Source organism: Protobothrops mucrosquamatus, unplaced genomic scaffold (assembly GCF_001527695.2).
Source record: "Protobothrops mucrosquamatus isolate PMUCROS unplaced genomic scaffold, P.Mucros_1.0 scaffold69, whole genome shotgun sequence".
Lineage (NCBI taxonomy): Eukaryota > Metazoa > Chordata > Lepidosauria > Squamata > Viperidae > Protobothrops > Protobothrops mucrosquamatus.
In genome coordinates this window covers 307,324-320,076 of record NW_015386447.1, presented here as the reverse complement: position 1 = coordinate 320,076, position 12,753 = coordinate 307,324, and the positions used below count along the sequence as shown (strand labels likewise).

The window sequence follows — 12,753 nt, the reverse complement described above, 5'->3', positions numbered from 1 at the left end:
TTGCTAACAAAGAATTAAGGGAGTACTGGGATAGCTATTTCTAACCTTATTTGGTTTCATCAGCCAGACATACCCTTCTGAGATTCGAACCTGGGCTGTCTGCATGTTAAGCAGAGATGTTAGCCACTAGGCCACAGGCTCTTTCTCGCTTTGTTAGCTACAAGAGACAGGGGAAGAGGATGAATGCTTTTTTTTTTTTTGAACACCCTGTCGGCCCAAATATGGGAGAGAGAAATCTTTTGCCTGTATCAGCTCAATCTAGAGCCATCCACAGAGATGTATGTATGTATATATGTATATGTATATATGTATATGTATATGTGAGTGTGTGTACACCATATTAATGAATTAAGTTAAAGTTAGTAGCATTGATTGAAGAGAAGTTGGGTTTTGTTTGTTTTTAATTTACATGGACCAATTCTTTTTTATAGAATACCTGCAAATTGTACCGTTTTTAAAAGTAATTAGGAAATTGTTTGCCTGGGACAAAAAGCCCAGCAAAGACCCTAGGACAAGGGGAAGAAAATATCTTCGAGAGGCAGTTCTGAGTCAGGTGACAAAAAGAAAGGTATTTGTAGAAAGGAAAGAGAAAGAGAAATATTTTCAGTATAGTTTACAATAGAAAAAGGCAAGGAAGATTTCTGCTTTTGTATAACAAAGCACATTTGTATACAAACATATGCTGTCATGCTTTCTTCCTCTCACTTTTTCTTGTCTCTTTAGAAGTAAGTCCCAGTTTGGCACAGCCTCCATTGGATCAAGACCTATCTGTGGCAGAAAGATTGCAACATCTTAAGCTATGTCTGCAGGAGTCTGAGAGAGCATTTTCACTTGTTGTATATGATTTTATTCAACACTACAAGACTCTCCTGAAGGCCTGTGGCATCTCATTGGCAGGATGTTTTGAGGACCCAAAGGTTTGCTAACTTCATCTCTTGTAATTCTTCTATTTCTATAATGGCATTCAACCTGATAAACTAAATATGAGGAAGGAAGAGGATAACCTGAGAAGGAAGGTGTTGTGGGGAGGAGAGAGTTTTTTTATACTAATTGTTACAAGTTTAGGTTCTTTGTCAAGATTCCATGTAGTTCTCACTTCTTACAACGACATATAAAAATTAATACAAGTTCAAGCATGCACTTCCAAGATGACTTGGACAACTACAAGTTCATAGAGCTTCTCTTAGATGGAAAAAAGGTTATTATCAGAGGAGTCTAATGTAGAGGTTGACATACAGTACACAGTCCCAGATATGTTCCCATAATAGTACTGTGCCTTAAACTGACAGATGACCTTCTGCTAAAAACTTCATAAAAACTAACTGTAAGAGAGACCTTGGAGTCCTAGTGGATGATCACTTGACCCTGAGCTAGCAGTGTGTAGCAGCAGCCAAAAAAGCTAATACAATCCTGGGTTGTATAAACAGAGGCATAGACTCAAGATCGCATGAAGTATTATTACCGCTTTATAAAACCCTAGTAAGATCACACCTGGAATACTGCAGCCAATTTTGGTCACCATATCACAAAAAAGATGTTGAGAGTTTGGAAAAAATTCAGAGAAGAGCAACTAAGATGATCAAAGGCCTGAAGACTAAAACATTTGAAGAACAGCTGCAGGACTTGGGTTTGGCTAGTCTAAAGAAAAGAAGAAACAGGTGACATGATAGCAGTATTCCAGTATTTGAGGGGCTGCCACAAAGACGGGGTCACGTTATTCTCCAAAGCATCAGAGGGCAGGACAAGAAACAATGGTTGGAAACTGATCAAAGAGAGAAGCAACCTGGAATTAAGGAGAAACTTCCTGATAGTAAGGACAATTAACCAGTGGAACAGCTTGCCTCCAGAAATCGTGGGCGCTCCATCACTGGAGATTTTTAAGAAGAGGCTAGACAGTCACTTGTCTGAGATGGTATAGGTTCTCCTGCTTAAGCGGGGGGCTGGACTAGAAGAACTCCAAGGTCCCTTCCAGCTCTATTCTATTCATATGACATTAAAGAACAGGTGGAAAGAATCAATCTTTATGGCAGTCCACAAGGAAGCAATCTGTAAGGACCTACCTCATCTAAACCTCCCAAGAAAGCAGAACTCTTGAAATAAGCATTGTCTCAAAAGGAACTTTTATTAGGATAGCAGGGAAAACAAGGCGAGATATGAGGAAAAACCCGTGCAAGCAGTATATTAAAAGCAACATCTATTACTCTTCCCCCAGGGTCCGTTTGAATTCCAGCCAATCCAGAAGTGGCATAGTGTTTTGGTAACTGGCTCCGTTGGCATGCTCTTCAAGATCTCTCGCTTTCCTTTCCTTCTGGCTCCAAGCTCAAAAGTCTTCTAGATAAGGGTGATGCATTCCTTCTCCTGGGGGAAAGGCATAGTGGCAAGACAGTAGAAAGCATCCCCAAAGTATCTCCCCTCCCAACAGAATGGCAGGCCCCAAAAATGGTTACAAAAGCAAGTAAACTATAAGAAGGGAAAAAAATACATTTCTTTGTGGACCTGACATATTCACTGAACTAGTCGTTTCTTCAATAATGCCATTGACTAAACCACTCACTAAGGAAGATTAGGCTATCATAAAACAGTGCTTCCAACCCCCAACACTTGCAGATACTCCAGAAGGTTTACTGTGATCAGTGGTACCAAAGGCTGCCAAGAAATGTAAAAAGATCTCTCATCTAAGCTTGACAAATGTCATCACAAAAGCAACCAATGCAGTTCCAAGCTTAAATCCACCTGGAGGAAGTGAGGTTGATTTTAACAGCGAATGGTTGTACAAAGTGATCAAAGCAGTCAGGCAGGAAACCTCCATGACCTGATATAAAGACATTCATGCCCGACATCCTCAAAACCAGAATCTTTCCTCACAGGCAAGAGTCAGTACATACCCCTGCTTCCCCAGCCCTGGCTTTGAGACTTATGATGGATCTGCACCATCTCTTGAGAGGAGATATCCCTCCAGCTAGGTCATAATAATACATGTCCATTCTTCATGTTCATCTCCAACAGGTCATGGACTTACATGATCTTATTGAAAACAGACTTACCAGATGAGCCCACCACAGGATGTAGGTGTGAGGCTACTGGGATGGAGGTGGAGATTGGCACCAAACTGTCAATTTTTCTTCCCCTATAACAGCTTTGTGCCTTGCATTGTACTGCCTTCAGCCCATCACCACCAGAATATATTCACCTACTTCCCCACTACACAAACCTACCCTGCAATATGATACTCAGTTACTATTTAGGTATTTCACACAATTATCAGGCAATAGGGCCATTCATTGGCATCCTCATTAAATATTAACTCATGAATAAATATTATTTAAAAGATGAATATTGTGGTCTTCTATGATATTACCATAGCATAGAATAGCTGCTAAGTGCAAAGACCAGTAAAACAGAGTGACCATTGGAATCCATGCTTCTATTGAATTCTGGGAATCAGTAATCCTATAAATCTGGCTGTCATGGTTCCGGTAGATGAAACCTATCAAAAGAACTTCAAGGCAAGATTCTTCCTCAAAGAACATTTTATTCAGGAAACAAAGTGTGGGCACTACATAGTTGAACCCAAAAACTAAATTCCCTTCCCCCAGATACAAAGTAACAAAGTGCAATTCCCACCCCCAATAAGCTATCATAAATCACATTCTACAATTAGCCTAAAATGCAGGCTTTCTCCCCAGCTCCTCAGCCCACCAAAACGTTATCAGCTCGTCCTTGGGTTCCCACAAAGCCTAGTTATGGCTAGCTGAGCTCGAGCTTTCATCCCACCCACCTCCCTTCTGCACCTGATTTCTAAATACCAGAAAAAGCATGTTAAAGGAAAAGAGAAAATGGCTGCATTTTCATCAGTTGTCAAGAGTGGGAACATCCAATGTTTACAGCGTTGACACTGGCTTCTGAAGTGGGATATAGATATGTCAACAACATATTTGCATTTTGCGAACTTGACTATGTTGCATTTTTGTGAGATATGTGCTTTTTCCATATAATTTTGTGAATGCTGAACATTTTTTTCTTACTCTAGGTAGCATGCTGGTTAATGGACCCTGGATCAAAAGAAGATTCCCTTCACAGTATGGTTGCCAATTTCCTTCCTCAGGACTTATTCTTGCTAGATAACATTGGAGCAGGCCAGGGAAATCAGAGCCTGGGTCTCAGTGCCAGTGCAGATCAGTCTGGACGTTACAGGGCATCTGTAGAGTCTGTTCTTGTCTTCCATATTATAGAAGAACTCCATATTATACTACATAAGGATAACTTGCAAGGTAAAAAGGCTACAGGGCTGACATTATCATTTAACGAAAGGCACTAAATGATTAAAATTCATCCTGAGCTTCAAAATAATACATGTAAATTTTGCAGATTGTTGTGTCACAATATTATATTTTGCTATCATAAAGGTTTCAGACAATCATGATTTTGCATCGGAACACTATAAGCATCAACCGAAAATGAAAAGAGTGAATTGGTGACATAGCAGTTAAATTCAAATGTTCTTTATGGTTTGTAGATTTAGACTTTTTTATTTATTAATTAGCTTTTAACTTTGTAGTTTATTTCTTGATTACTTAGAGCAAGTAGTAGTTTTCATTCAAATGTCCTAAAATGCTAGCCGTAATATATTTTGCAGAATGTAACTAAAATTATGTTTTGCTTCATTTGTCATTATTATAGATATTTTTCAGAAAGTGGAGATGCCGAATCAGTATTGCTTGGCCTTGCTGGAACTCAATGGCATAGGTTTTAGCACAGTAGAATGTGAGGCCCAGAAACATGTTATGGAAGCAAAATTGAATGAGATTGAGAATCGGATATACCAGCTGGCAGGTCACAGTTTCTCCTTGACCTGTCCAGATGATGTTGCTGAGGTATTGTGATGAACTTACATGAATAGATTATGTTTTGATCCAGACATCATCTATGAAATTTTGATTGGAAAAATTTTGTTGCCTCTGTTCAACCAGTAAAGTTCTAATTGCTTCTGAAGAAAATGTTTTCTCAATGTTAGTTTTAAAATTACTTTTAAAATGTTTGCTCGTATTTTTCTATCGATTTTGCAATATATAAAGTAGAACAAATATTGTCTGAAACCACAGCTTGTAGCAACTATTTAATAAAGCACTTCATAGAATGCTTCTAATTGCTTGTAATTTCTTATGATTATAAGCTTAATTTCTTGGCCCAAAATTTATTGACTATTGTTGGTATGGGCCCATTCCTTTGTGCCTCTTAATTCATATCATAGACTATATCATTAAAAAAATGTAAGCATTCCAACTAGAAGAGTTCATTCAATTCCACACACATTAGCACTGATGTTACCTAGTTGGGTAATGAAATATCTGCAAGCAAACAATAAAGCTCATGGAGCACTAAGAAATTCACAGTTCAACCCTGAGCTATAAATATTCTCTTCTATTGGAAAGTTCATTCATTTACAGTATGTAATCCTAGATGAATATTTAAATAATGAATCTAGTAAGCATCATTCAATGATGTTTGTTGTTTTTATATTATTGTTGTTTGTTGCTCAGAGTTGCCTTCAATGATATGGTTTGACTATACAGATTTGTTCAATTTTAAAAAGCAGATTCATCTATATATTCTTGGGGGAAGGGGGGATGGAATCAGAAGCATCTTCAGTTTACCTTGGTTCATGTTGTCTCAATTAGTACATCTGCCACTACAGAGCACATTTGTCATTTGCTGATTTATTTCATTGCTCTGTTTTACTGTCATATTCAGAGACTCGATGTCCTTTTATTTTGTAGCTTAACACAGCCATAATTTTGGTCTGGTGCCATAGTGTTCCCAAAACGCTTTTTGGTATCTGAGCTATTTTTTAACTTATTTTTTAAATTCATATTCTGCATTTTAAAAATAGTGATACAGTTCATTTAAACAACATTTAAAGCCTGAAACTTAATAATTAAAATTAAAACTCCTCTACAGCAGGGGTCCCCAACCCCCGGTCTGTGGACCAGTACTGGACCAGTCCACACAAACAAGCAAAGCCCCATCCGCGGGATGCAGGCAGCACACAAAACCACGCCCCCTCCGGTCCACGGAAAAACCTTTCTCTATGTAACCGGTCCCTGGTGCCCAAAAGGTGGGGACCTTTGCTCTACAGTATGTTTAAAACTGTCAGTTCCTTAAAATTCTTGATGCAAGACCTCAATATTAGCTTAAAACAAATTGTAATTCTGTCTCTTGATTTTTGAAGGGTCCCGGAAGGACACCAGGTAACATTCTGATATATCCAGGAAGAATGTGTGTGCGTGTGTTGGATTTTTTTTACCCAGTTTTGGGGATATTTAAATGATAGTGGGAAGCCTTGGGAGGCAAATCACTCAATTTCTATCTACAACTTCCCCAGGTAGCCTGAATATTTGCATAGGACAAATATGTAAAAGAAAAATAGAAAAAGAACAAAGGAAAAAAGGTATTAAAAACGGATACAGTGAGAAAGAAAAAAAGCAGCTTTGATCTTTACAGCAGTTACAAATTTAAATCATGTTAATAATTTCTCCCATTTTAGAACTATATTGTATACCTTTGTTGCATATTCAACTGCTTTTAATCAGGAAATCCAGAAATTACCAGTTCATTTTTATCCATTTTTCCAAAAATTCCATAAAAGGTTTCCAGTCCTTTATAAAAGTACTTATGCCAAAGAAGGTAAAAATCTTAGTGCTGAAATTCAGCTATTTTTGATGGCATTATCTTAGCATGTGTGAAGCTTACATGGACCCCTTCCCAAAGTTAATCTAAGTTAAAGAGATTCATCTTAACCTGTTTTAGCATTGTATATTGTAGAATTAAAACAGATTTACAATAATGCCTAACTAGAACTTTTAGTAAAAATTAAGAAAGCAGCTCATCATTAATTTTTGTATTATATCTCTTTGCATTTCAGTGATGATAATCTATTTAAACCTGAAAATGCAATTCAGTTTTAGATAAAACTTAAGCACTATGATGGTGCAATTATAAAAGTTTTAATCAGAACATTTGCATCATGTTAATAATTAAAATATAAAACATATTCAAATTTCATTTTTTGTGTGATTTCATGCTTTAGTTATTTGTTCCAAACATTTAAAATTGATCTTTTGTCAGTAACAGGATTTGTTAGGAACCTGCATCCCAATATAATTTCACTTAATATATAATAACCATAGTCTCACTTTTGGTGGGGGGGCAAGAGGGAGAGACCCAAAGGCCTTCACAGCTGGTGAAGTGCTGAACAAGGACTAAGAAGAGTTCTGAGTGTTCAAGACCACCCTTAACCATGGAAATTCCCTGGATGACTTTGGACAGAGCAGAAAACCATCTAGTCTGCTCAGAAGTTGTTTAAAAGGAGATTAAAACTGGATTTTTATTAGGCATTCTGCTTTCTGCCTCGTTAAGGGATAAGATTTAAACATGCTTTGAAAAGTTGTGTTGAGCATTAAGATAAGATGCAATTGCATGATGCTGTGTTCTGTTTCAGGTATTATTTCTGGAGCAAAAGTTGCCATCAGATGGAGAACTAAAAGTGCAAAAAGGCAAGAAAGTGTTGGGTTGTACTAGAAAAGCAACAGCAAATAATCGAGCCAGACTGAGTAAACAGTTCAGTACAACGAAGGTACAGTATAATTTTTATGTGATGTAACTATGGAATGTGCATTTTATCCCCCAAAAAAGACTATACAGTATTTCTGCTTTGTTAATAATTTTCAATTTACATAATCATTCATCAGCCAGAATTTTTGAAAGATCAGGTTCTTCAAAATCATCTGGAGGAATTCTGTTTCTTTATAGAAGAACAGTCCTTAACAGCTTATTTCTATAAGCAATCCAATTGTCTATTAAAATTCTAATGGATTACAGTAATACCCTCCTACCTTTTCGTCAGGGCCTAAAGACGGGCTGGGCCAATCGGCTTGGGGGCCCAGTGGGGGATCAGCGCGATGGAGATGATTGAGTAATAACAGATCCCACCTGCTCCTCCACCTTCCCCCATGTGTTTTTGGTTTTAATGTTTGTTTTTAACTTTTTTTGGTTTTAGGTTTTATGTAACTGTAAGCCGCCCAGAGTTATCCTATGGTAAATTGTATAAATGTATAAATAAATAAACAAACAAACAAATAAATTAGGTGCTTGATTCATCCTTTACTTTAAACTTAGATGTCTTATATGTAAATATTCTCAATCATCAATGCTTTTCACACTTTCCTATCATTATCCTCAAATTTAATTTAGCAATAGTCTGTTCCTGTTACATGAAATGGTTTTTTTCTTTTCAGTAAGCATTTCACATAAATATTAAGAGAATTGCCAGTTGCTTTGGCATTTTCTATACTTGGCTTGCAAAAGGGAGACCTTATGATGACACAGATTTCAGAATTGACTCCTTCAGAATTTCCTCTAGAATCTATTTGCCATGGAGGATACCACAGACACATGTGACATGGAAAAGATTTATTATATTTCTAGAATATGTTGAAAGTTCCCTCAGTGAACAGACTGACAGAGTGTCAAAGCATTCTGCAGAGGGGATAGGGAATAATGATCCTCCATGAGAGAAAAGTATACAAAGTATACAAAAGTTTACAAAGATGATCAGGTGACTGGAGGCTAAAACATAAGGAACGGTTGCTGGAACTGGGTATGTCTAGTTTAATGAAGAGAAGGACGAGGCAGGACATGATAGCAGTGTTCCAATATCTCAGGGGCTGCCACATAGAAGAGGGAGTCAAGCTATTCTCCAAAGCGCCTGAAGGCAGGACAAAAAGCAACAGATGGAAACTAACCAAAGAGAGAAGCAACTTAGAACTAAGGAGAAACTTCCTGACAGTTAGAACAATTAACCAGTGGAATAAGCTGCTTCCCGAAGCTGTGAATGCTCCAATACTGGAAATTTTTAAGAAGAGATTGGACAGCCATTTATCTGAAACGGTATAAGGTTTCCTGCCTGAGCAGGGGGTTGGACTAGATGACCTCCAAGATACCTTCCAACTTTTTTTATTGTTGTTACTACTACTTGCTAATCAAGAAAAGGCATTTTAGCAATAAATAAAATGACAAAACTTTAATCTTGACTGCTAGTTTTATTCAGTACAAATAAAGAATATGTATTTGCTCAAGCTATCTGGTAATTTAGAAAGATAGTATTCTAATGATTGTCCCAAGTAAATGGTAGTGAAATCTTCAAATCTTGTAAACAGAAAAACATTTAATTGGTTTGTCTTATTATTTATTTCTATAGGAGGTTTTAGAAAAATTGAAGAAATTGCACCCTTTACCTGGCCTGATTTTAGAATGGAGAAAGATCACTAATGCAATAACTAAAGTGATATTTCCACTACAGAGGGAGAAACTTTTCAACCCTGTCCTAGGAATGGAAAGAATCTATCCTGTTTCTCAATTTCAAAGTGCTACAGGTAGCAAGTTATTATCCTAGCAAATTTAATAATTATTTGCAGACTATGCACCCCCCACTTTGGTTGCTGAAGACTGATAGCATGGTTTCCTTTCATTTTGAGGCAAGAAATGTTTGCAAGTGTATGAAATGTTGAATGTTTTCTAAAATAAGCATACAAAAGTCTTACAATACAAAACCTATCAAAGTGGTGGCGAACCTATGGCACGCATGCCAGAGGCAGCACTCAGAGCACTCTCTGTGGGCACGCACGCCATGCCCTGGAGATGGCAACCATCCCTCTTCAACCAGCTGCCCGCTAACTTGCTGAGGTCCCACATGGCCGGATGTATCCCAGCACCCTTGCGTTCACTGGCCTCTGTGTGTAGGGGCCGATGGTGTCAGGCAGCAGCTGCCCCGGCCCCTGCCTCACCTTGCCCTGTGACAATGACACCCCTGCCCTGCCTCGCCTTGCCTCGCCTCACCCCGAAGCACGAGCCTCCTGCCCACCGCCCCACCGCCCCACCTGTCAGAGACCCCCTGGATCTCCCCCAACCCTGCCTGGCCCCCACAGGCGTCCCTCCCCACGAGCAACATTGAGGTAATCACGCCCACCTTGGCCACACCCACCCAATCTGCCATGACCACCACCGCCACATCCACCCAGTGGGCCACGCCCACCTGGCACCCGGCGATAAATAAGTGGGTTTTGGGTTGCAGTTTGGGCACTCGGTTTCTAAAAGGTTTGCCATCACTGACCTATCACCTCTTGCCCTCAAAGTTTTAACGAAATCTCCTTGCACCATGCAAGCCACATATCCATCACAAACTCACTTTTTTATGATTCTATGTCTGACTCAATCATGACACCATATTTCATCTTCCAAGCGTACATTTATCTTTACTCTTTTTGTAGGCCGCATAAGCTTCAGAGAACCCAATATACAGAATGTACCTAAAGACTTTGAGATTGAAATGCCAACAATGGTTGAAGAGAGCCCACCTTTTCAGAAACAACACAGTATTTTAAGAAGCAGGTAAAAACATAGTAAATTATTTTTGCTTTTTAAAATTTTAGTTTCAGTTCTTAGATTTTTGGGGTCACATTTCTGAAAAGACATGAGCTGTCACACTTACCATGACATTAGATACACATTCTGCTTGTATTTATTGATTACTACACTTATATCTCACCTTTTTATTAGAAACTCACCTTAGCTCATATGATAAATACAGCGGAGACATAGCAACTTGTCTAAAGGAGCTAAAAATAAGCTAGAATTAGCATTGTGAGAAACAGTGGAAGATCAAAAGATGTAGAAATATTTCAAATTTTAAGACCAGTAACAGACTAAAAGATGGATTGGTTTGATTGACTAACTAATGTAAAATGGTTTCTGTAGTCTAGAAAAGAAGATCTGGAGTAGCAGTGGTAGTGAGAGTCAGAAATCCAAAAATGCTGGCAGTGTGAATAGATGCTCTTCACTGCCTTTTCACCAGGTTTAGTCACTAGGGATACAGAAGAGAAAACAACCAATTACTGGTTGAAATTCAGATGGATCTGAATGAGTTGGAAGGCAGTTAAGAAGTGTGTCATTGAAACCCAGTAGATCAGTGGTTCTCAACCTGTGGGTCGGGACCCCATTTGGGGTCGATCGACCATTTCATGGGGGTCGCCAAGCAAGGCTGTCCGCCATTTTTTTTGTCCGCCATTTTTTTCCCCTTTTCCGGCGGGTGCCTTACCTCCCTTGGGCTGGGCCAGCTGGTGGTCGGCCTGCTCCGTCTCTGCCGCTTGCCAGCTACGCCTCGGCCGGCGCAGGGGGCAGAACCACGCATGCGCGGCGCTCCCGGGCAGGGAAAGTCCTCGACTTACGACCGGTTTAGTCCTCGACTTACGACCGGTTTAGTCCTCGACTTACGACCGGCTTAGTCCTTGACTTACGACCGGTTTAGTCCTCGACTTACGACCGGTTGGGGTCGCGGCATTAAAAAGGTTGAGAACCACTGCAGTAGATAAAGGCCTCTGGGAAGGGAAGCTTCACGGATAGACCTCTGATGACACCAACCCTCCAGTTGAGACTGTGACTTCATGAACCAGAAAAGAAGGCTTGCAAGTACTATTTGCTTGCTTCTGTTTTGGATGCTCCCCTCCCCCTGAAAATCAGCTTGAGGAAAGCCCTGGCTAATAAACCCATTTATAATTCCTTAAAAAAAAATCCCTCTAAATTTGGGGAGGCACTCATTTAATCCATTAAATCTCAACGCTAAAGAAAATTGGGGTGAAAATTTGTACTTCATCCATCCAGAGCAGGGGTGTCATGGGCCAGCATCATACTGCCAGCATCATACTGAAGCTGCGCCCACCCCATTGCCGGCAATGCAAAAAGAGTCACGATACATTACGACATATCACGTGACGTGGCGAGTTTGACACCCGTGACCCAGAGAAATGATACAATATGCTCCATAGGGCTATGGCTCTCAGGGAAGACACAAACTGAAAAGATTGGCCACTGCTGGTTTGAACATTAATGGCAGTAAGCAGCAAGTATATTTTGCATTTATTCACTACACATTAATTTAATCGTTGAATTGTATAGAAATAAGCAATAAGCCAAGTTTTAATTTAAAACCATATTTTATAGATATGGAAAACATTCTGTGTTACCATGTGGAACTAAGATTCTAACTGAAGAAATATCAAACAGGAAGAAAATACTATTTTCTGTTAGCATGAGACATGCCTTTGTACCATTTCCAGGTAATGCCTTAAAATTATTTTGACTTCATTTGCACTTAATGACCACACATGATTTTCTTAACAACAACAACTGCCATCTGCTTGAATCACTGAACCTCTTTCTGGTCCATTCAGATTAATTTACATCTTATTTTCAAACACATCCTGTCTTCCTTGAAAACTTTCATTCTCTGTCAGACTTTAACATTTCCCTTCAACATTAGAAAAGAAGAAACATAATTTTGGTGGCAATCACATTATTTTGTTTTTGTACATTCATAAAAAACTATTGCATTCGTCCATGATTTTAATAAAATTTCAATGCTTAGAATTCCACAACCGACATCCTATCAAGCATTTTTCTATAAAATAGATGCCCATTCTTTTTATCCAAAATGTTCTAGGCCGACTTCCGGTGGCTCGGCGGCTGCCGAAGGGGGTTGTTTTGACAGCCTCCCGTTCAGGACTGCGTAAAAAGCGCCAAAACAGCGTTTATCAGCTGTTGGGCGTTTTGAAACTTCTCTCCGGGCAAAGGAGAGAAGGAGAGCTTGCTCGTGAGTAGGAGTCGAGTTCCCTAGCCTCCCTGGGTGTTCCCAGCGAGGTG

General features: G+C 39.2%; 1 protein-coding gene across 1 annotated transcript in view; it reads left to right on the top strand.

The window, feature by feature from the left end:
• Window positions 1-12,753, top strand: part of POLQ (DNA polymerase theta) — a 95,693-nt gene that overhangs the window by 65,798 nt on the left and 17,142 nt on the right. Inside the window, exons 17-23 of the mRNA XM_029283376.1 lie at window positions 724-917; window positions 4,031-4,271; window positions 4,681-4,874; window positions 7,499-7,633; window positions 9,257-9,431; window positions 10,326-10,446; window positions 12,055-12,170. Coding sequence (XP_029139209.1) covers window positions 724-917; window positions 4,031-4,271; window positions 4,681-4,874; window positions 7,499-7,633; window positions 9,257-9,431; window positions 10,326-10,446; window positions 12,055-12,170 — 1,176 coding nt within the window. The remainder of the gene's footprint in view (window positions 1-723; window positions 918-4,030; window positions 4,272-4,680; window positions 4,875-7,498; window positions 7,634-9,256; window positions 9,432-10,325; window positions 10,447-12,054; window positions 12,171-12,753) is intronic.